At 39.3% G+C, this 24860-nt stretch overlaps 1 protein-coding gene across 1 annotated transcript; it reads right to left on the bottom strand.

The window, feature by feature from the left end:
* Window positions 1-10044: 10044 nt before the first annotated feature.
* Window positions 10045-22824, bottom strand: LOC128458450 (sodium- and chloride-dependent GABA transporter 3). The gene is made up of 14 exons (XM_053443283.1): window positions 22692-22824; window positions 21653-21787; window positions 19571-19708; window positions 18433-18544; window positions 18159-18291; window positions 17200-17334; window positions 15218-15321; window positions 14157-14281; window positions 13907-14019; window positions 12479-12616; window positions 12246-12348; window positions 11278-11378; window positions 10322-10489; window positions 10045-10199 (listed from the first exon to the last, which is right to left on the bottom strand). The coding sequence occupies exons 1-14, from the start codon at window positions 22819-22821 to the stop codon at window positions 10077-10079; spliced, it is 1758 nt and encodes a 585-aa protein (XP_053299258.1). The 5' UTR covers window positions 22822-22824; the 3' UTR covers window positions 10045-10076.
* Between the last annotated feature and the right edge of the window lie 2036 nt (window positions 22825-24860).

Raw genomic sequence — 24860 nt, 5'->3', positions numbered from 1 at the left:
GCTCTCAAAACATCGTCAGGGACAAGGTTACAGGGACTTCACCACTCGGTATCCAAATTGGCATTGTATACCGATCTGTAAAGTCTCTGAAAACCTAGTCGGACAATAACAGTGCTGCCGGAGGCTCTCCATCATGGCGCGAGGCACTTTACAACATTCGACACAGTAGACAAAGGAACTGGATGTGACGCCTCGGTTAGCCGCGTTAAACACGGCTGAAAATAGACTCTGCGGTCTTCAAACAAACACACTCAAATAAATGACAAGCTAAGTATTTAAAAATAGTCTCTGCCCAGACAATAAAGCCTCTTACTGTGACATTCGCGGTGTGGAATGCACTTGGCGCGCGGATTTTCCGGAAGTCCAGTGAATGATTCGTGGCCTCTTAAGCGGGGCTCCGGTGGGTAGAGTGGTTGCAACGGAGATCAGCGCCGGGCCGAATAGGAGCGGATTCTTCTTGCCCCTCAACGGAATGAACGTCGTTCTTCTGCAGGGATGTAACAGCTGTAGCGCAGTTGTTTGGGAATTGTGGTAAATAAAGTCTGTATGAAACTCGGCCTGCGAAACAAAAATAGTCTATCAAAATAAAACGTCGACTGAATAAAGAAATAAAGAAAAGAAAGATGAACTTAACAAACGTCTGTGGTTGCCCCCTTTAGCAGTTAGAACATCTGGAAGACCCGGAGGGGTCCTGGTTGAGTCTTTAGCAGGGAAAATGGCAGCGATTTTTGTGTCCTCCCGTATTTATTAACCTGAGAGGAGGGCCCGCCTCCTTGAGGGGGTTCACGGGTCAGCCAATGGAATGTCAGATTTCAACTCTCAAGTGGGCGGGGCTTGGGAATCAGCTGGGTTCCAAAGGATCCCCAGGACATTTTCCACCACCAGGGGGAGACTCCTAACCTGCTGAGGTGTCTGCTCCCCCACTCAGGAGCACTTTTATGGTCGATTGGAATGTGAAAACTGGTCGAACTGGTTTCAGCCTGGCCTGCAGGCCTCAGTTTTACAACCCATTGTGTAGTGGTCAACTCACTGGGCTGTTGCCCAACAGCACATTGAACACCATTTATCGCAGTCCAAGCAGTCTTTTGCGATATGTATATTGCGCATGTTGATATCGCGATGATGCACATTTATTGATATATTGTGCAGCCCTATTGTCTAGGCTTTAAAACCAATAACCATGTCAGCTTTTCCACTGTTCTAAAGCTAAATTAGTTTTGTTGCCATCTAGTTGTTAATTTATTACAAGCAGCTGACATGATCATGTAATGTTTGCTGATGATAAAGCCAAGAGGAATTATGTAAAAGTTCCAGGAAGGAACCATGTGGGACCAGACAATTATTGTTTTATTTTTTGAGTTGATGACGATTGCAGCCCTTGATTGACACACACAGTTTCGTAGTGTTTTCATTCGGGTCCCATGATCTTCTAGCCTGACGTTGTCATACTCATAATTCTAGTCAGAATATGAGTCTGATACCGCTCCATTGGGCTGTGACTATGGGGCGTGTTTCAACCGAACCAGGGAAAAAAATGCCTCTTCGCTCAATTCGATAGACCTACAAACCAATCAGAGCAACGTAGCATGTGACGTATGTAAAGCGACGCATAGTTGTTGTCAACAGACCTCAACTGCACGCTGGAAGAAGTAGAAGAAGATCAGTAAAAACGTATGTAACAGCCCCCCCCGCTTCCCCAATCTTGACGCAGAGTTTCTCTACTGATATCACACGGCTCTTTATTGTTCACTTCATCGTAGCAGTAATTACACCATAAAACTGGAATGACATTAAGTACACGATATTTTAATCCATAAAACCAAACACAAACGTTAAAATACAATAAACAAACAAATCACCATGCGACAAGTCTGATGCGTTAACGTGACATAGCGACTCCTGTTCCGCGCTACCTGCAGCAAAGTAAATGGGACCAGCTTTCTTACCTCGTTCCGCTGGCGAGGGGTGTTAAACTATCATTTTTGAGAAATGCCGCACAGCCGGCGACCGGTCGTTGTTCCTGCTCCTATCCTTGTGCCGGCGCTGTACGGCAGGTGTCTTATTGCACTGGTCCGCAAGCGAAGGATCTGGTGCGTCTATTAACATTGTCCGCTCCTTAAACTGCTGGTATTTATGCGAGGGGAGTCGCTACGTGTAAAACAAAATAACAGAATAAAACAGTATGCATAAAGTGGCAGGTGTAGCAGTCAGTTACAGTAAAGGTGAATGCACGTACGAACAAGTTCTCCGTTTAGGATTACAACTCCACAACACATCAAACAATTCGTATCGCATTTGTCGATCCTGTAAGAACTTAATAACACGGTTGGAACGCGACATTCCCGTGTCCAATCTTCTTCGCAACCATCGGGGGCAGCTGATAGATTAAACTTTTTCCGAATCGCGTAGGAAGGACGGCAAAAACATATTTTCGATCTACAAATGCCTTGATCGCGTTTCTCTGTTCCTCTGTCAAAATGAATGCGATGTCTTCTAAAACAGACTCAATGGCAGCATCTACACATCTCAGCTCTCCAGCGGCAGGCATGTTTGTTGAAAACGAATTCAACCCAAGCCTACTTTGATGACGTGGTTGATTACGTTACTGTTGATCATCTGTCAATCATCGTATAAAACCCGCCCTGACAATCTGATTGGTCCGAACAGCTTCTGTTTTGGCATAGTTTCTCCCCAACGGAGCGACTCCAGACTGAACTTCCCCACCTCAAATGTTGTGGGCGGGGCTAAGTTCGTCTGGCATCCAGGCTAATGATCTTCATGATGCACATGCCGAATGCATAGTTTAGGTTTAGGAGTATCAAGATGTTCCCTGACAATTGATATCAAATTGTGCAACAATGCTAATATGAATACATTCAAGGTCAGGTTTGTCTTTCAGAATGTAACCATGCATCGACTGGACTCACTGGAGGAGAAACATTTTAACCGGTGAAGAGGGTTATAAAGACGAAAATGCTGAAGGTTTGTTTTGTTATTTGAGGTCAATAATGTCATGTTTTACCAACTGGATTTAAATTCATCACAGGTTCAAAGTAAAGAGTCATCTGACCATAGGTTTGCTTGTAATAGTTAACCTGTTTTATTGATTTTCAGGGGAACTTAATGGAGTATGTTGAATGGGAGCCCTGTTAAATTTGGTATGTAGAATTTTTCTTAATTTTATTTTGTTTTCCATAAAATTACTTAACTTTTACTACAATATTACAAATAAGAACGTATTCTATTATCTATCGTTGTTGTTTTATTACCAAAAATTAAATTGTTTAAATTGTTAAAAGCTAATGTGCTGCTATTTATTTACTTTGAAAGATATTTTTAAAAACACAAGTTCATGTAGACCTCTTATTCAGACTATTACATAATCAGGTCATCTACACTGTGTGCATGTTAACATATTTAAAGCATATGGCATATATAGCTCGCTGTGTCTCATTGCCCTTTTCCCTCATCAAGATTGAAATGCATTCATTGCTAATGTAAAAAAAACAACTTCTTGTTTAATTACAGATGGATGACGTGGCCCTTGCAGTGGATCCCAAAGGAGAACACCAGGGCTTGACATGCATACACACACTCGCACTCACACACAAACCAACTCCAATGTAAAATTAAATGTTCTGTGTTTATTGTTCATTTATATATATAGTTATTAATACTATTTAAAATTTAGCTAAAGCGTACTGTTTATATTTTTTATTTCACGTTTGTTTTGTATATATTTGTTTGTTTATAATTAAAGAAATGTAAAACCCCAAAGCCTTCTGTGATTGTGTGGAATGCTGAAACCTTTAATTTCATATTTATTATACAATTTATTTATCCCACAGCCCTTGTCATATACAGGGTATATCCTCATCTGTTTTGCACAGTTATATAGTTACATTTTAGTACTATCATGCACTATTTTTAATGAGAAAGCAACTGTTGTCTTTTATCGTAACCTTTTAATCTTATGTACAAACAGATATTTACCTGCCAGGTACAATTATCCTGTATGTACAGAATGTTTCATACTCTGCATTTTTTTTTATTACTTTAAATTATTTTTTCACTATTTTTATTGTAATTTTCTTTTTCTTTATTCTCTGCACACCTGCCTGCTGCTGTAACAAGTGCAATCCCCGATGTGTGGATAAATAAAGTTCTATCTAATTTAATGGCACTTTTTGTCCTGGGCAGGCACATGCACAGATAGACCCCTAGTGGTGCTCAAGCACTGGCCCTTTTGCCCTAGATGAGAAAAGTGCCCTTCTGCTGGAGCCCAATTTTTACTTCATTCATCAATATTTAAGAATAAAAATTACTCTGTCATCAATTCCCCCCAAATTTGTTTTGATATCTGATGGGGCATTTATTTGAGTTCTTGTGAGAATTTCGCCCTGACATGCTCCGAGGCACTCACAAGCATTAATTTAAGGGCAGGTTTTGTTTCATTTAAAATCGTAATTATTGAAATGAAAAGCTAGGTCTTAAGTCTGGTGAGGTATATTGTGGTATATTATTAGTGTAATGCTGCTTATGCTTCAACTCTGTCAGAAAACAGTAAAAAAAAAAATTGTGTAATGTGTTGTCAGCTTTATAGAGATTATGTAAGTAACTCTTGATAATTATCCACAACATTGATTCATCTCATTTACAAAATTTGCAGCATAATGCCAAGAAAAGAGAGACTCCAAAAACAGAAGGACAGGGAACTGCAGTAAGCAGCTCAGAGTAGCAGCTCTCTTTTATCTTGGATCAGGCCATCAACTTGTAAAACAGATGAGGGAGAATCAGTAAACCTACCTGGTCCAGAGGAGCCCATCACATCACTAACCCTAACCCCAACCCCAACCCTAACATATTAGGGTCTTCAATATGGCCTTGTTTTGTCTGTTTTTGCCTATTATTCATTTTTTCATTCAAATTGATAATTTGAGTTAGTTTAACAAAAATGTATATATAAGTTGAAAATATCCTACTGTGTTTTTTATTTATTTATTATTATTCTTTTTAATTTCATAAATAATTTTGGCGATGGGTGCCTTTTTTTTTTGGTTTGAGCACCTGCCCCCCAAAATGTCTGTGCACGTGCCTGATGCTCAACATGAAGAGAGAGAACTGGACTCCGCATAAGAATTCTTGTGCGGAGTTAGGGTTGTGTCCTTGACATGTGATGGTCCCTCTCAAAACATCATAATGATCAGAGACCTTGGTGCCAACCCAGACATCATTGACATGACTTTATCAATCCTCGGGATCACACCAACAATTCTTCCTGCTCTTAGATCCATGTCACATGCTCAAACTTCTTTGAAAGGTTTTGTCAACAGTTGAGGTTCTGGTTAGAGAAGATGGCCAGCAGATAAAGTGGCAGTACATTGAGGAGCTCCACAAACTTCAGGAGAAGGAAGGCTTGCGTCTCTGCAACAAATAAAAAATGGCACACATTCAGTGGCGCAATGAAAAAATGAAAGTGCATCTTGCAGCCCAGCTCTTCAATCGCAGTGTGGCTGATGCGATTGACTATTGTGAGCAGGAGCAAAAATATTCAAAGCTCAGTGGATGTGCTGCCATCGCTCAGTTTCTGCGCACAATTGATGCAGCCTTTGATGTCCTTAACAGCCGTAACGCCACTTGAAAAAGGAAAGAAAGCATCCATCAAACCAGCAACAAAACACCGTGCCAAAGCCAAACTGAGTCACTTCTCCAAGGGCTGAAAGTTAAAAACAACTGCAACAGACTGGTACACTTGTATTCAACTCAGAAAAAGACACCCATCTATGGGTTCATTGCTTGTTGCAGAAGTGTCATGGGCATCTACGAAGACCTGCTGGAGCAGCCAGCTGCTCCATGCCGATACATTCTGACATACAAACTAAGTTAGGACCACTTGGAGCTGTTCTTCTCTGCTATCAGAGCAGGTGGAGGTTACAACGACAACCCCAATGTAAGACAGTTCCGAGCGTGAAAAGGGGCACAGCTCCCTTTTGTGACAATACCGCCATCCTTGACTCAACACCTGCAATGGATGTGGAGCCCTTGGAAGTGCTTGTACCTGAGAATGATGTGCTCTCTCACCTTCCAGATGTTGACAATCTGTCTGAGAACAAGGAGGCAGCCACATCTTACATCATAGGCTTCATTGTGAAAAAGATGAAACAGAGGGTCACCTGTATGCCTTGCTGAGAAGCTCTCACCTCAGAGGATTCAGTGCATCAATTTGTGACTGTAAAGAGCATAGTTGGCTTACAGAGACCTTCACCAGGCTTAACTGCAGTTTGTCAAGCTACGGCAAGATGCTTCCAGTGGCTTCTGAAAAACAATGAGGGCAAGGCTCCACGGGTAAAAAGAACAACAGCTTCTATTGTTACCCAGGTTCCTTCTGATTGTTCTGAAAATAATCTCTTCCCACAGCTGCACAGCCAAATGTCTGACATGTGTGTTGAAGCTAATCATGTCCATGCTCTGGTGAAGATGGCTTCTGCGGGGTATTGCAAAATTTGATTTAACCACATATCCAGAAGAGAGACAGAAAATAAAAGAAGGCAAAGTAGTCCGCACAAAACTTATTTTTATGGAGATTAAGTTGTTTGGTCATTTCTGAGGCTGGTGGTTTGCATTTTGATGAGTGCGGCAGAGCATATGTGAGATATTCGCTGTCTTGTCCTATGTTCTAAACCGGGTAACCTATGATTTTGTCGCCTCTGACAGTAGGTGTTACCCTCAGGTTCGGCTTGTAATGCTATTGCGATTAAAAGGGTGGATCACCTGATGACACAAAGGTACACAAAGGAAGATATGTCACTACCATCCACCGGAGACTGCATTAACGGGACCAAATGTGATATTGATGTTATAACTGTCATATAAAATACATATATACAATCCCTGTTCATTTTTATGTACATAGTTTAAAGGATTGTTTTTATAAGTCAAGGAACACTGTATATTCAAAATTTAAACCAAAAAATATATATAATGCAAAGCATTTAAAAAAAAAATGTCATGCAAATAGTTAAGTTTCTACTTGAACAGTTCAATTCCATGTTTCCGTCGATAATGTTTTACATATATTGTGATTACTGAAGTGCGTTATAGTAAAACAGTAAGTTAGTGTTGTAGTTCAAGTTCAAGTTTTGGGTAAGTTCTAGATATTTTGAGTTGCAACTAGAGCTTCTTTGGCATTCAATGATACTTTGTTGTTTAACATACAATCTGTTTCAAATTCCTCTTCAATTCTTTCACTCAGTTTACAATTAAAACAAAGAACGGCAACAGAAAAAATTACACTGAACTGATGTTAGAGACTTACAGTTGATGTTCTATTCAAACACAAAAAATAAGTGTTTTCTAAAATCACAGAGGTCTCTCAGAAAGTCTGGATGTTGTAACAAGGTGCGCAAGATACCCTAGAGGTGTTTTGAAGGCCGTTTTCCACCCCCTGTCATTGATGCTCATCAGGGGCCTGATTTATATCCTTTTGTTACGCAAAAACTGGTTCTGAAAGATATGAACACCAAATGTTGAACTCTCTACACACAAACTTGATGAGAGAATGTGGGCATTGACTCAGGCCTAGCAACATTTGGGTGGCGACGCATCAGGTGGTGAAGTGAAGCAGATTATAGATCCACTTTATCATAAATATGAAACTAGCAGTTATTATTTATGTTTGGGCCACATAACTATTCCATAAACCTTAATTTCTTAAAGATATCATTAAACTTAAATCAAATTATGCTCAAATGCCATAAAAGTTGCAGTCAAGCAACTAATGCATTTTATACACTGTGCCTGTCTCAACAATTATGACTTAAGTTTTCGTACAGTTTCGTGTGTAAAGTCAAAGGCATTCAAACAATGAGAAGTGATCAGTCCGGTTGCTATAAACATCCTGCGGTGACACTTGGGTGTTGTCCTGCAAGATGGCACTGCTGGATGAATATGCGAATGGAACGATTAAGAGAAAATCTGTGTTCAGTGACAGTTTCCTGGCCCATGATGCTGACTGATTCTCGTGAGCTGTGATCTTGGATCTTTGTCTTGAACTGAGTCCAGTTTTAGACAGACTGACCAGACGGAACCAAACCATTCACACACTGTCCTCTATGTTGTACTCACAGCATTAACTGCAGCATCAACATGTTACCACTTAGTGAATTATTTTTTATAGGTGATCCATTAATCAAAGCCACTTTTTCTTACCTCCAAATCGCTCACAATCTCCTTTATTTCAATCTTCGAAAAGTTAAGCTTCTTCTCACTTAATACTGTGATTCAGAATAAACTCCTGATCATCAGGGTCAATTAACCATATTTATTAATTAGGTGCTTTTATTTACCAATTATGGTTCAATGCAGTAGTGCAAGAGGGCAGTATATTAGGCAGATCCACGCACAAACGTTTCTAGATGTACTGTTTTTTATGAAGTAAAAATTGCATGTGCAAAGTTTTGAAAATTAAATATTTTTTTGGATGTATCAAATTTTTGGCTTTTGAGCACATGTACACATACAGTAGGAATCCTACAAAAAAAGTAAAATCTGTTGTAAACTGGAGGAAAGCTCAGATATTCGACCATTACTGACAATAATCCATCTATTAATATACCTTCCATCATGCTACAAGCTGTTTATTCTAATCAATACTGTAAATAATCTGATCTTTCTGATGTTCTCCTTTACACTTGACATCTATTGCCCTCCTGTCCGTCCCTCACATGTGGCTCTCTGAGGTTTCTACGTTCTTTTTACCCTGTTAAAGTTTTTCTCTAGTTTTTCCTTACTCTTGTTGAGGGTTAAGGACAGAGGATGTCACAACCTGTTAAAGCCCTATGAGCCTAATTGTGATTTGTGAATATGGGCTTTACAAATAAAATTTGATTGATTGATTGATTGATTTAATGTTGATCGCTACACTTGCAACTGGTAGACTATATTAAAAAAGTTAAGATTAAATATAGAAACTAAGGCTTGTTTGAAAAGAGATTCTCAGTTTAAAGCACAAACAAAAAAGAAATAACTTGCATACACATTTATATTTTGTTAGAAATGCTCTCCATTCAATAAGGCTAAATGGGGGTTCCATCAGAAAGACTATAGCAATGAATTACCCTCTCAAAGAGTTTTCCTTACCAGTTATAGTCATTTTCATAATTGAAAAGTTCCCTGATGAGCCACTTGAGAATGGCTCTAAAAGCGTGTCAATTATCTTAGATCTCCATTGTAAAGTTCTCAACTTTACAGCAGATATAAGCATATTTATAGCCTTGTACAAAAAAAGTTTAAGTATGACAAGTTTTACTTGTTACAGTGTTGTTTTATAGAGTGAGTCCAAAGTGGCAAGCGCTTGTGAGACAGGACACGGGTATTCCCAGTATAGTGCAATACTGTTAATTAACTATTGGTGGAGAGGATGTGCCGACAACATACCAGTGAAAAGAAAAGAATACCGCTTTAATGAAACAATGTAGGTTACAGACAAATCAATTTAAAAATAATAAAGATATTAATAGTTAGATTTTTGGGGGGAAATTGAAAACATTTTACTTACACTTATGTAAATGGTAAAAAGATAAGATAAGATAGTGCTTTATTAGTCCCACAATGGGGAAATTCGCATCAAATGTCCGTAAAACAAAAACACACAAAAGAGAGTAAGAAAGAACGAAAAAGAACGAAGTTAGTGAGAAAAAAAAGCTCAGAGTGAAGAAGAGCTGCTGCAACTGTCGGCCAGTAGGGAGGCACCATCTTCATGAACTAAAAGATATATGTTGTACAATATAGTAGTGTCAGTAGTAAAATAACAGTAAAACTACCTCCCCATACCATTCAAGAGAAAACACACAGCAGGTAGCCAATATCAGGAAGCATATATAAAAGCATGAGTAAAAATGAACATCTCATAGATGCACAGTATTCATAATACTCAAGAAGCAACGTAAGTTTATACAAGAACAGATCATGTAAAGATATTATATAAGGGTGTTTGGATGTATTCATAGAAACATGCACAGTATATGTGTCTATGTGTCTCTGTAATGCTTTTTTTCTTTGGCAGCCCTCATATTGACTCATAATAACATATCATGGAGAGGAGCTGACATTGGGTTTATTTCAGTTTCCCGCAGGATATTTTCTTTGTTTGTCTTGGGACCAACATGTTCACTATTAGGATGACACAGGACCAACAGACGCTGAGGACAGAAAATTCAACAGATTTGTTATTCAATTCATATATTAGAAATATTCTATATGATGAAAATAATAAAAAGTAAAACAGTATGAAAAAGTAGGCAGGATGTATTGGTGTTCTTACATGTCTGAGGGAGCCCTTGGTGAGGCAGATCTTGCCAATAGCCCAGATGGGTATAACAATTATAGAGGAGAGTGCAATGGCCCAGCCCAGATGGTAGGCCCAGTCTGGATACACATAGTTCCCAAATGTCAGGGGCTGATAGTCCACAAAGGAGCAGATTAAGCCAACCTGAAGGCAAAAAGATATAGAAAATACAAATTCTATGAACAGACACACTGAAGTAACACCATTGGATCTCCCAGCTGGTTTTCGTGATCTTACAGATCTAATTTAGTGTCTTATAAAACACAACATGATGGTTTTTAAAGGTTTACATTAGTGGTGTGCCAGTGTATTGGCCGTACATAGGTAGCGGCTGATATTCGCCTCGTTTACTGCCATCGGCGCATCGTTAATAAACTTGTTTTTCACCGATGGCATTGGCCGTTGTTCATTGGTATGTTTTCTGCAGCCTGCCAATCTGGCATCCAGATTATATCCCTAGGTGGTGGTACACTCACACACCAAGAAGACCACATGCCAATGCAACAAGGAAGTCAACATGCGAGGTAAGCAGCGAGTTAAAACGTGGCAAAAGCGACGGGGGAAGCATTTGTGCTCATTAAAAGATAAGAGTGATAAAGGGCTGAAATAATTTAAAACAGTGCTTTTTAAATCATGATTTAATTATTTTCCTAGCACAAAAGGGTGAATGAATAACAACAAAAACAAAATAAACAAATATCGGCATCGCAATCAGCTAGATTGTTGTTTTAAACATCGGTATTGGTATCGGCCAAGATTTTCCATAACGGTGCATCCCTAGTTTACATTTTCAAATTATTACAACATTTTGGCGTAAAAAATCTGAAAAATTGCCCTTGCAAAATAACTTAGGGAGGACTCTTAACTCCTTGTTTCTGCCTATCTTTAGCAATAACTGTAGTTGTTTTCTTTGTTCATAGTGTCTAACTCACCATGCAGATCAGTGGTGTAAAGTAACGCCAACACAGTTTGAAAAGAAGCAACGGCCTCTGTCCTGTCATCTCCTCAACTGCATCACACAACCGTTCAGCACCTGAATGACAAACATAATTAGTAATTTAACGGGTTAAAAGTACAGGTCGTTGTTTGTCAGAATAAATAAAATATGACTAATAGACTGGCCTGTAACAAGTAGCTGTTAGTGTGGGGGCTAAAAACACCTAAATTACCCTGTTTGGAGTCGAATGTGAATGTTGGTGCTTGCAGACACTTTGATGACACCACACAAGCAGTATGTAGGCATGTTGTGTTTTTTCCGTTGTTTTATTACGTCTGAAGAATGACTCACCATTGACTCCCATTGTATTGGATTCTGCTGTAAAAAAGTTTCCCCTTGAGACTCCAGAAGTGTTTTGTAGACTCAATGACCCCACCCCTCCATCGGCATAGTAATGAGTAGATAATTACTGATGTTTAAGTTGCAGTTAGGAGTTTTTTGGTAAACAGTCAAGTTTTTGTTTTGTTTTTACCCAAAAAAGAACACTGCCTAGCAATGAACCCTGCAGCAAGTGCAGTACAAACCACTTTAGATCTTAAAGGGTCTTCTGACTCTGTGGCAGAGACCCTCATCCAAGCCTTTGTTCCTGCTCCACCCTAACAATTCATGCCAGAACCTATGTATGTCAAATACGGGTATACTCACCATCCCCTGCAAGAAGAGTTTGATATGGTGGCGCCTGAGGGGCACTCTGTACCCATAACGGGAGGACCTTGTACTCAGAATGGAGGATGTAAAGTGGATCTGAGATGATTTTAGGGCTTGTATGATTATAGTTTATCTGGCTGTTCGGTGGAGTAGAAATTAATTGAAATTATTTTATTCAGGGGAAGGATTTCCGCCAAGTAAGTTTGCTCCCCCATTTTGACACAATACCCGGCACCACTCACAAATATGACTTACCAAAGACCCAACCAACAGCTACACACTGGATCAGAGACACACAGATTATACATGCTCCATTAGCACCATAGTAATCAATCAGCTGGAACAGATAGACTCCTCCCTGGAGGACAGAGAAGAGGGATATGTAATTATGTGTATATGTAATTTCACTTGAATAAACCCTCCCCTATAAGAATTATTTGAGTGTTAGGTGCTGTGCTTGGGTAAGGTCACATCATTTTGTGGAGTACCTGAGTGGTGAGAAGGATTTGCAAGATGAAGCAGACAGAGCAGAGGAGGAGGAGAAAGATTTCTCTACGCCAGGGTCTGCGCATCGTCCCTGGGAACATGTCAATCACTGATGATGTTATTGTTTCCAAACCTGTAAACTAAAATGTAAAGGGGCAGAATAGAGATTCAAGAGATTATTACATTTGTAGCGCCTCTCCGTCATGGTACACCGAAAACTTTAAAAGCATATGTATGAAAGCAGATCGGCATGCCAGACTGTGATAAGAATGTGATTCATGAACAAAAATCTTCACAAAAATAGGAAAGAAAGAAAAAAAAAAGTTCTAAGTCTCTGCTTTCATTTGATATACAGTTTGTGTTGTAAGCATGAAATAACATGATACTCAGTGAATATTTTTTGGACAAACACAGTTTATCACATGCTGATTGAATTGCTTAGTGTTCAGACGGTATGTTGGGACATGGCCATGTTGCAAGGTGTGTGACGTGCTCCTTCCTATATGTTGTGCTCTGTGAGATGGACGGTTGCCCCTGGTATCATGAATGTCAGGATTCATTTAAAGTCACCCCTGTCTGTCATTCCATAATAGTATGCAGTTGTTCATTTAGTTTGGGATGTGGCAGTCATTAAGGGGCTGGGGATGTATGGCTAGGGTAAGGATTTTTTCACCTTCCTCACACAGTACATCTGCACAATACCATTATGAGAATAGAGCCTGTCGAAATATACTCTCTTCTCTCCCAGCAATACCTAAGATCAGGATATAGATAAAGGGCCTACTAGCAGTACATTGTAGTGTCGTGGACTTTCATATCTAACTCAGATGCTCCAGACAAAGAGGCACCAACTCCAACTCTTTTGCGTATTTCACCAGTGCCAAAAAATAAGGAAACAACGTGATTTAGGAATGCAAACTTTAGGCAATACTATCAAATAGGATACAAAAACCTTTATGTCACATAGAGAGTGACAGCAATTCTAGCCTTTCCTGGATGCGCTGTTAGAATGGTGCAAGACATCTGGAGACTTCAGAGGTGACAATTGCTCATGTCACTCTGTTAGCGTTTTTGTATATTGTTCCACCTTCTGGTCTCCTTGATGCATCAAGTCTACAATAAACTCTTCTTCATAATCTCCTTTCACCAGCTTCCAAAAAACGTCCATCACAGTTAGGAGGAGGTTCTATTTGAAAAGAATAACTCGGAGCAGCTCATTTAAAATTAAAAAGACAAAGCTACTTCATTTATTGCACAGCACTGGCCCTGAATTTCCCCTCACCGGACTCTGCCACCTTCCCCTGAATCCCCCTTGCACTAAAGACTCTATCACAATGGTTTGGTAGTGTGAGTTTGTTGAAAAAGAGATCTTAGAATAGTTGATTGTGTGGTAATATATATATACATATACATAATTGGAGATATTTTACGGTTGTGTCCAGCCCCATCATAATGAGCATGATGAAGAAGCAGGCAGCCCACAACTGAGGCAGGGGCATCATGGCCACAGCTTGAGGAAATGCAATAAACGCCAGCCCAGGCCCTTGAAGAACAGAAAAGACATTTAAATTATATACATCTCTGCTTGTCTTTTAATAGATCTTTGTCCTTCTGCAAAATAAGTCTGCGGGCAGGTAAATGCATGTTTTACAGACAGAGTCTCTAAGTTTCAAATCATACCTGAATCAACAACCATGTTGATGGGAATTCCCTGAGCCTGAGCCATAAAGCCCAGAGCAGAAAAGACAGCAAACCCAGCAATGAAACTGGTGCAACTGTTCAGCAGACACAACCACAGACTGTCCCTGCAAACACACACAGCTTTGAAATGCCCAACTCTGAGATACTTGACATGTATAAGATGAATTAGTTTAAAAAACATAAAGAGTATATTTAAGCTACCTACATTCTTTCATTCTTCCCCCCAGTATTGTTATGATTCAGTTGGTCCTATTTATGTTCTCAGATATTTTGGGAGAATCTCATACCTTGAATGATTGCAACCGTGGAAAAACAGGAAATGTGGGAACGGTGAGTTGGGCTATGACATGGATTCAAATGACCTGGCTGGCAAGGAGTTAAGCTTGAGCCTTTATGGTCAGAGAAATTACACCCATGTAGTCTACTCCCTAATTATTCAGCTATCATGTGACCCAGTGTGTTCTCACTTATTCATCCGTTATCAACATCCATCATTTACATCCATTTTGGACAATCTCTGCCAAAGCCATGCATTTCAGAATTATTCCACTAAAAATAAGTTTGGGGAGTCAGTGCAATTGTCTTCATTGGTGATGCAGAGCAGGACAAACAGTTGGAGGAGTTGGGATTATGGATTGTTTAATCTTACTTTGTTCTCGTGTCCACATATTTAATGCTTACACTTTGTAGCAATGCATGATTGATGTATGAAAGTGCTGCACATAGATGCACTGTATGAATGTGTGTGTAAATGTGTTAATGGAAATCTGCTCTGTAAATTGCTTTGAGTGGTTATCAAGACTAGAAAAGAGTTTTATAAATACAGACCATTTAATAATCCCTCAGCTGACCCTTAATCATGTTTAGCTTGCTTTTTGAACCAATCTGTTTGCCTGTCTGTGCACCTGATCAAACCTGCTTCTCTTTCTTTTCAGGATTGCCTGTCTGTCCATTTTCTCCCTACCTAACATGCTAAACTAGCACACTACACAGCCCTATCGGACTGCACCCTGCATCGAACTACTGATCCCATGGTTCACCTGTAACAGTTGTTCTTGAATTTATTGTAGCTGCCCAATGTGGTTAGTGTCCCTACTCCAACACCGTAGGAGAAGAGGACCTGAGTGCAGGCTTCCATCCATACCTGATTAACAAAAGTGAAAAACCATGTGTAATACGGTGTAACACCTTATTCTTCTACAACAAACTAAATGAATTCACTTTTAAAAACATTTCAGGCACATTAGTCCAGGCAAAGTAGCGTTTTACGACCGACTAATTGTAAAATATTTTTTTATAGCATTGATCATTTCTATGAGGTGTCCAGAATAACATACTATAAGTCCTAAGGAATCCTCGTTGAGGAAATATGTACAATTTTCATCAATCTTTCGTGGTGGGGAGGCTTGTGGGCCTCCGTGACCCTGAAGACTATACCGTCGGGGGTTATACCCCTGGCAAGTACTACCAAGCCAGGCAGTTTTCAGGTTAGAGGCTAGTCTAAAAGCAGCTTTGCCATCACCCATTGGCAGTGGGATGATTGGATGAAGATTATTTGTCATACATATGAATGGTGTTTCTGCCTATGCAAATTAGGACATATTCAATAGGTGTGGAGCTCATGTGCATATTCAAATTCATTTCAAAAGAAACTTGTAATACAAAAAAGTTACTTTTCATGTATACTTTTAACATGTAAAGTTTTATTGTGGTAGGAGTAAAGGAAAAAATTAAGCGTATTTGAGTGTATTTTGGGCATATTCGATTAGTGTATAGGTCAGGGGTCTTCAAAGTTTTTCAGGCCAAGGCCCCCAAACTGGTGGAGAGATGGAGCAGAAACCCCTTACTATATATATTGTATAAAATTGGGTTTTATATTAAACTGGGCCTATTGCCATATATAAACATAGCTTACCCGTTATTGTGCATTGAAATATTACACAGGTTCATATATTCATGTTTTTAATTTACACATATGCAAGGTACAGGATGGCCATGCCACTGCCACTTATAAACATACATCTAGCATACAACACTGAGCTATTAAATTAATTCACAGATTCATGTTTTTATTTTAAACTATGTATGTAGGAGAGACAGTGGATCCTCAAGCCACACATGGTAAATGGATGGTAAATGGATTTGTATTTATATAGCGCTTTTCTAGTCTGATGATGACCACTCAAAGCGCTTTACAGTACAGTTTTACATTCACCCTTTCACACACACATTCATACAGTGCATCTATCCCAGCACTTTGTTATTCTATGGGGGGCGATTCAGGGTTCAGCATCTTGCCCAAGGACACTTCGGCATGCAGATGGGTCAGACTGGGGATCGAACCGCCGACCTTCAGGTTGGAGGACGACCACTCTACCCCTCAGCCACAGCCGCCCCACATATTCCCACATTAGTGAGATGTCGGACCCTCATGGGTAGCACACAACTTATCTAACCTTGGATGGATGGAGGTTGTTAGGCAGAGGGTCATATCAGCCTCACAATAGTCGATGCATGTTAATGTGTATTTAAAAACATTTAAATTTGTGGGAAAAAAATTGGTTAGAAAATAAATCAAAAATTATAAAAAATATAAAAAATTGTCTAATCAACCAAACCTGGTATAGGTCATTTGCATAATAAAATTACTTTTCAAAGAAACTTGTAATATAAAAATTGTTACTTGTCAAGGGTACTTTCATTGTGTAAAGTTTCATTTTGATAGGAGTAAATGGAAAAAATAGCCCCATTGGGATGTATTTTTGCCTTGCCTTATTGGCACACATCTCGGATTGATGAGAATTTAACATATTTCCTCAACTAGGATTTCTTAGGACTTTTAGTATGTTGTTGTGGACACCTCATAGAAATGATCTATGCTGAAAAAATTATTTTACAATTACTTCTATTTTTGGCTCCAAAATGGGTTACTTTGCCCGGACTACATAGCATCATGTTATGTTTTCATAAAAAATACCACCACTTAAACAAAAAACTTCATGATTTATCTAAGGTGTCTCACCTGAAGGTCTGCTAGACGAGAAGGATCTGGATAAAGGTAATAGACCACACCCTGCCAAGCCCCTGGCAGTGTCAAGCCCCTGACCAGCAAGATGGCCAACATTACATAGGGGAACACTGCCGTGACATACACCACCTGAAATTTCATTAGATAGATAACATATTTCTGTGTCAGGTTACAAAAGCACGGCCCCTATGATACTGCACCTTAATAATGCACGTGCCCAATAACTTATTGTTCTTCCTACTTATATAGTTTTCTGATTCTGATGATGTTGGTTAAGAGGTGTTTCCATACCATGTCAACAACAGAAAGAAAAATGAAGAGAATAGTTACGATTTGTTACAAGTGTTCGATAACGTTTCCAGGATAGTAAATACGTGTTGGCACTGTAATGAAAAGTGACAAAAATATGTCCAGTATGAACCAAATGTCAAAATGCTCCTCATTTTTATAAGATTAGTCAGTTGCACCAATGTAGCACAGGTCGAGTGTTCAATGCAAATTTTGTAAATGTTCGGTAACTGTACCAGCAGTAAGAGGGTCCTTGACATTCCTTGTGTTCTCTGAACTATGACAGAAAAAATTTAACTGAGACTTGATACGAGTGTTCAAGAGCTTTTCCTGGACAGTAATAAGTGTTAGCTCTGCAACAGATACAAATAAAAGCCTCTATTCTGCCATTTGACCTGTTTGAAGTGGCCAATATGTGTTAAATTAACACACCAAGTGAAACTGTACTTTAGGGTTCATAGCAACTTTATACATTGCTACAATGTACATGCTACTGAAACATAATTATGATCATATGCTCATTACATCAAAAAATCAACATGGAGTTTCTACAAAACTCTTTTCTGGCCAAGGATAGAGGACATAAAAACCGGCATCATATCAGATCATTGGCAGTATATACACTTTTCCAGCAAACAGGTCTGATCTGTGTTCTGCTCACTGACCTTTCCTGTTGAGCGGACACCTTTCCAGATGCAGAAGTAGCAGGCCACCCAGCAGGCCAGGAGACACAACAGCAGCTCCCATTTCACTGTGCCAACCTCGTCTATTCCTCCAGACATGGACAACACTCCTCTCCTGTGTGGGGACACCAGACAGTGAGATGTTGTTACGATGCCTAAGGAATTGCTGTCTGGAAATAATGTGTTTCATACATTTAATCCGTTGCTGCCACCCAATGCAATTTACAATGATCTTGATGTGACAACACTAACTCACTCCCAGAACTCAGAGACTGAAGACTTGGTGAGATTTCCAGACGTCCAGTTTACTGTCAGGTTGACATTGTTTAATGCAGTCCTGTTTGCAGATGTGAGTTCCACACATCTGTCTGTTAATAAGAAAAAAAAAAGATAGTGTTCATTAAATGTTAATCTTCAAAGCTTGAATATGATGGCTACACAACTGCTCCTGGTCTCTCTCCGTTCCCCACCCACCTCTCCTCTCTTCCCCTATTTTCTATGCTGACTACAACCGGTCGTGGCTGCCCACAAGGAGTCTGGTTATTGAGGTGTTTTTTCTCTCCACATCACCACAGTATTTGCTCATTGTGGGAACTGTTGAGTTTCTCTATAAATGTTAAAGTCGTGACCTTAATATTTTATGATTTGACGCTTAAAATTTTATTTAATTGAATTCCTTTTATTTGTATTCATTCTTTTACTGCCAAGTATTTTGTGAAGCACTTTATATTTTTATTTAGATAAGTGCTATACAAATAAAGTTCTTATTATAATTATTATTATTCAGATCACTGAAATAAGAATCGCAGTTATTTGGTTTCATTTTCAGACTTAGCACACTGTTTGTTGCCATTTTAATTCATTTTAAATGTCTTGACTTAAAAAAATGTATTCACTTTCATTGACAATTCTTAATATTCTAAATTTTCCCTCTCTAAATGATGCTCACAACTGACAGATCTCAACTCAGCTGAGAGGAAGGGATTCAGTTCAGTTTTCTTAACCAAAAGATTAATTAATGTGGTGGCAGCTCATCGTGGATATAATAATTTGAGTGTGAACATGATTTAAACTGTAAAGCACTTTTATCAATCATGTTTGATAAAGTGGGACAAATACAAAATGTTGGATAAAACATTTAAACAACTAAATGCATATTATGTTGCTTGGCCACATCACAAACATAATATGATTACAATCAGGAGTATTGTCTTATTTAAGGCAGATTTATATCCTTAACACTAATCTCGTCTAAATTTTACGTCACAGACCCTGTTTACATTAGCCTTAAATTATGCAATTCCAAGGCGGAGCTTCTGATTGCCCTTTGCATCACCCCTTCCTTTGACATGAGGTCATGTAGATAATTGCAGTGTGTAAAGTTCCACACTGACCTGTGTTCCAGGGATTGCTGCAGGTAGCCCAGGGCAGTGTGCCTCTGAAAGAGGAGATAAGGTAGAGGAGGGCCCAGGCCAGGATAAGGATGTAGATGGTGGCATACACCTGGATCACGTTGATAGAATAGCCAATTCCTGGAGTCAGACAATACAGTATCACATGGTTATAAACACTTCAAAAGTGAGTATGAAAAAAATGTGAACGCAACAATACCGTGACAACAGTATTCATACTGCTCAGGACTATAGATACATTGGTCATGATGTTACGTTTGTAATTAGGAGGATGCAAATGCAGACGAAAAAGAAGAAATGAATGAAGACAGAGAGAAATATACTATAAATATCAGAGGTGGAAAAAGTACTGAAATATTGTACTCAAGTAAAAGTACCTTTACTTTGATGAAATTTTGCTCAAGTACAAGTAAAAGTACCAATCTAAAAATCTCAAGTAAAAGTAAAATGTACTTCATTTAAAATGTACTTTAAGTAAAAGTTACTTAGTTACTTCCAACAACTTGATGGGGGCCGCTCCTATACAGGGCAAAAAAGGACAAGGGGTCATAAATCCAATCCAAAAACTGTTATTTTTAAATAAAGGAGAATCTTTACAAATATATATATATATATATATATATATATATATTTATATAATATATAAATATAAGTGCAATGACAATAAACATTTAACATGTCAACACAACATTTAAGAAGTTCTGGGAGGACATGTCAAGAAATGAACCACATGACAGCTAAAATAAAAAGTTAAAATGCCGCAGTCCCACTGTATATTTAAACTTTTGGTAAAACTTTGTCCACCTTTAGAGCACTAGTCTACAAACTTCTTGCTGAGTTTGAGCAGCAGTAGATTTTCAAGGTGAGTAGAGCTCATCGGGCTCGCTTTGCAGTGAACAGCATCCAGCACAGGCGGCAGAGGCAGGTAGGCCAGTGTTGAGTTTCAGGCAGTGTTGTGCATGAACGCGTTCAAAAGAACGCGTTCATTGAACACGTTCATATTTATGAGAACGTTGAACTGAACGAAACTTAATGACAAATAATGAATTTGAACGGTGAACACATTGATATTATCGGAGGTCTAGCTAAAACGTTACAGAATGTTTTCCTTCTCCTTAGGAGAGAGGCTGTCTAAATCGAATGCTTGCACCATGTCGTTGTGATCGTTGTTGTGTTTATTTGAAAAGAAATGCAGTCTTGTGGGAGGGGGGGAGGGGCCGCCAGGAGTGAAGCTTGCATAGAGTACCAAATGTTCTATCGCCGGCGCAGTGATTCTCAAACTGCGCGGAGGCATAACATGTGCGCGCGCGACCAGGAGGGGAAAATGTGAGGCGGAACTAATATTCTAGCTGAACTAATGCTTTGACGTCCGCATGTCTTTAACGGCGGAGCAGTAAACAAATCGCTCTTTCGCCGGAGCCAGGGGTCGGCAACCCGCTGCTCTGCAGCCGCTCTGCAGGGGCTCCCTGTGCAGTGTTCTGCATGTCGCGCAGTGAACTTTACGATCAGTTTTCATATGTTGAACGTGCACGTGAGGGAACGTCATTCAGTCTATGCAGCATCTACCACTGCAGTGAGAATTGCCTTGCGCCTTGAACTGTTTTTTTTTTTACTCAGTAACGGATGTAATTTCCAATGTAGCGAAGTACAATACTTCAGTCAAAATCTACTTAAGTAAAAGTAAAATTACCCATTTCAAAAGCTACTCCAAAAATTACAAAGTACCCAAAAAAACAACTCAATTGCAGTAACGTGAGTAAATGTAATTCGTTACTTTACACCTCTAATAAATATACTATATTCAAAGGGAGGGAAGACAATTGGACATAAGTGTGACACATTAGATCAGGTAAGCTAGAATCCAAGGAGAGGGAAACAAAACAAAGACCTGAAGTAAATCAGGCAGAGACACATAAGGGAGGTTTATGAGATTACAAATCCAATGTCAAAACCATATATCAAAAAGCCCACCAAGTGTATAAATTCAAAATGTGCATCAGCTGATGTGGTCCGGCATAGAGGTCAGCTGCTGTCAGCTCATGTACTGAATTGTTGCTGATTTACCCTTTGCAAGTGGGCAGATTTTAGTCCAGCAGGTGATGGCACCCTCCTGTGTGTACTGACCAATCACAGTCTCCAGCAGGAAGAGTGGAAAACCACACAGCACAGCAAAGACGAGATAAGGAAACAGGAAGACACCTGCACACAGAATTACACACCATCAGCTGTTGATGAAGTGAGTGGCAGCTACTACTTTCCATTAGTTGATTAATATGCTGATCTGAAAAAAATTGGCCAAGAAACTTTTACAGTGTACAATAACTGTTTGTCAATCCATCCAGCCATCTGCTGCAGATTTGTTTTCTGTCAGTTGATTAATCAACTCTTTGTATTTTTTATTCCACAGTTAATAAGACTACTTATTGTGCAGGAAGTATTTAGTGACTGGAGCTAATTTGGTAGAAGGAGTGTTGCAGCGAATCACTGAAATGACAGCTGAGAGAGAGAGAGAGAAATTATCTTTTTGTTTTTTTTATGTCATTTGCTGAATGAGATCAAGGCAAACTCTAATTGGGTTTACCGAACACAGATTAACTTTTTTACGCTTTATTAGTTTGATGAATAATAACTAAATGAATACATTTAGCTGTTTTGTTTAACTCTGCAATTAGAGTTATAACATAATACTAAATGCATTCATGTACCTGTCATTGCATGGTGGCAAGGAGAGTGTACATTTCCTGCTACTGCTAAAACGAGAAGCTGGCATGAGTCTCTGGATCATGACAACACACAGACAAGTCAGGATCACACATATGATGAGAACCATGTGTGCACAGTAGAGAACACTGTTGATGTTGTAAAAAGCCATGCAGGTGAATGTACCTTGAAACAGCTGGTGGCTGCTCTACAGGCAAGAGATATTATAGAACTATTATAGCCTGCTGCATTTTGGATAATATTGTAATATTTTGAAGCCATATCAAAATAGACAAGTACAGCACAAATGGCAAACAATTAAGAGCACTGGTCTAGTTGGTTTCTTAATTCCACTGCTGATGCTGCTAAAATTCAGTCTTTGGCTTTATATTCTCAAGCTTACCTCCTCCATTCTTATAGCACAGGTATGGGAATCTCCACACATTGCCCAGGCCCACAACATTCCCTGCTACTGCCAGAATATATTCCCTTTTCTTCATCCATGTGTCCCTCTTTTCCATTTTGCTCTCCATGTCTGTGTCTCCTCCTCAGTCCTCTGATCAGTACTATCAGTATTCCCCTCATCAACTCGAGACAATATGGCAGTTACAACTAGTACAACTAGTACAGCAAGTTTAAGTGTATTTGCTTAAACCCAATAAGCAAGTATGTCTAAAGTTAACAGCGAGCTCATTCGGAAAAACCATATTCATTGCTATTTACATAGTTTGAAACATGTGTTAATTTTGCACTGAGATACTAAGAACATTGACTAATTTAAATTTGGCACAGATTCACAATAATAAATTGACTAAACCTGAATAAGACACAGAGTATGTAAATATGAAAGTAAAATCTCACCAGTTCAGATAAAGGGAAATAATTGTTAATGCGTACACAGTGCAACAGTTGTTTTGTCATAAAAACATAAATTTAAAATGCTACTGAAAGGCCAATAGAAAAATACAAATGCCTTTTCAAACTCTAATTTCAGTTAGAGCCTGAGGCAGTCTCCTCACATGATTGGCTATTTGGCTTATTACTGTTGCGACAAAACATTTGTAATCATTGTGTATGCACAATACGGGGGAGAGGGGAATATTTATTTAATGCAAATAGAGGATTTGAACGAGCTGAGTATTAAGGAACAAAAGGGTTTCCTGGCCCATGATTATGACTGAATAACCATAGAGCTGTGCTCTTGGATCTATATGCTAAACTGGGATAAGTTTTGAGCAGACTGACCTGTTCCTGAGTCCCCGAGCTATCCAAACCTGTGTGCCACACTTCAAAGACGACTAGAAGCTACACTGAATCTCACAGCTACACACCACAGACGTCTACACACTGGGGCAGATTCGGACAGAGTCCCACAAAGAACTTAAGACCCAGAGGCGGCAAAGAGACATTTCAAGCTTCACCTGATTAGTTTTTCACTGGCAAGGCCTGTTGTGTTTTTAAAATATTTGTGTTGTATGTAAACAAAGTTTTGACTCCACAGGTACCTATGTAATGTGTATACCAAAATGTTGTGCTTTTGGTATAGGCTTACTTATAATTACTATCAATAAATAAATATTGATAATAACTATATCAATTATTATTATTATTATTGTGTGGGAGGGGTTTACCCACGTGTCTATTATAATGACCTAGGGTGACCAATAGCAAAATATCTACCAGCCAATCACGAGTGACTTTTCGTTTCAAAGGTATGTGGTTTCATCCAATGGTGAAGTGAGATAAATTCTCACCAGCGGTTTCACTGCGATTCATATGTTACTTAGATCACATCTTCGAACAGGCACTAACTGCCACGAGTTAAGGGTGTTTGCAGGGGCGAAAATTCGGCTTTTCGTGCTCCTCCTGTTCGTGCCTTGAGTCAATCAATCAAATTTTATTTGTATAGTCCATATTCACAAATCAAAATTTGTCTCATAGGGCTTTAACAACCCTCAGAGAGAGCCAATGTGTGGGATCCCTTTCCCAGTACTGACAGAATTGCAAATCAATGCCAAGGGTAATTGAGAACCTCAGAAAGATAAGAGTAATTGCAGCATTGATTAGAATAAACCCTTTGTAGCATAATGGCAGGTAAATTAATTGATGTATTATTGTCAGTAATGTTCGGGTATCTGAGGAGAAATATTGTATATCAAGCAGTCTTATTGTAATCACAATCCATGGTCGTTAGCCACCAAGATCAGGATCTACATCACGATCGGATGGCACCATAGTACACAATCATGATCCACTGCCGCCGTCAGGATCCACCATCAGCTGCCACCTCGATCGTGGTCCACCACCACTATCAGATGCCAACACGATATGAGATCCCCCATCATAATCCAAGATGTGGCTGCGGAACCCAGGATCTGCGGACAATAAGGCATAGGGACTCCATAGACACTCTTGTGTGTAGTCCTTCGCATACGCGAGGAGTTCTCTGATGATGTGTACAAACAAGTTATGTTGGTTTCAGACTGCCCCTTGACTGAAACAGCTGACATAGCCAGCAATGACCTCTTCTTTGGGTTGTACTGAGAGGACAGCGGCTAGGAGACGTTGATCC

This window comes from Pleuronectes platessa, chromosome 16 (assembly GCF_947347685.1).
Source record: "Pleuronectes platessa chromosome 16, fPlePla1.1, whole genome shotgun sequence".
NCBI classification, from domain to species: domain Eukaryota; kingdom Metazoa; phylum Chordata; class Actinopteri; order Pleuronectiformes; family Pleuronectidae; genus Pleuronectes; species Pleuronectes platessa.
The sequence above is the reverse complement of the archived record's forward strand: the minus strand, read 5'-3'. Positions and strand labels throughout refer to the sequence as shown.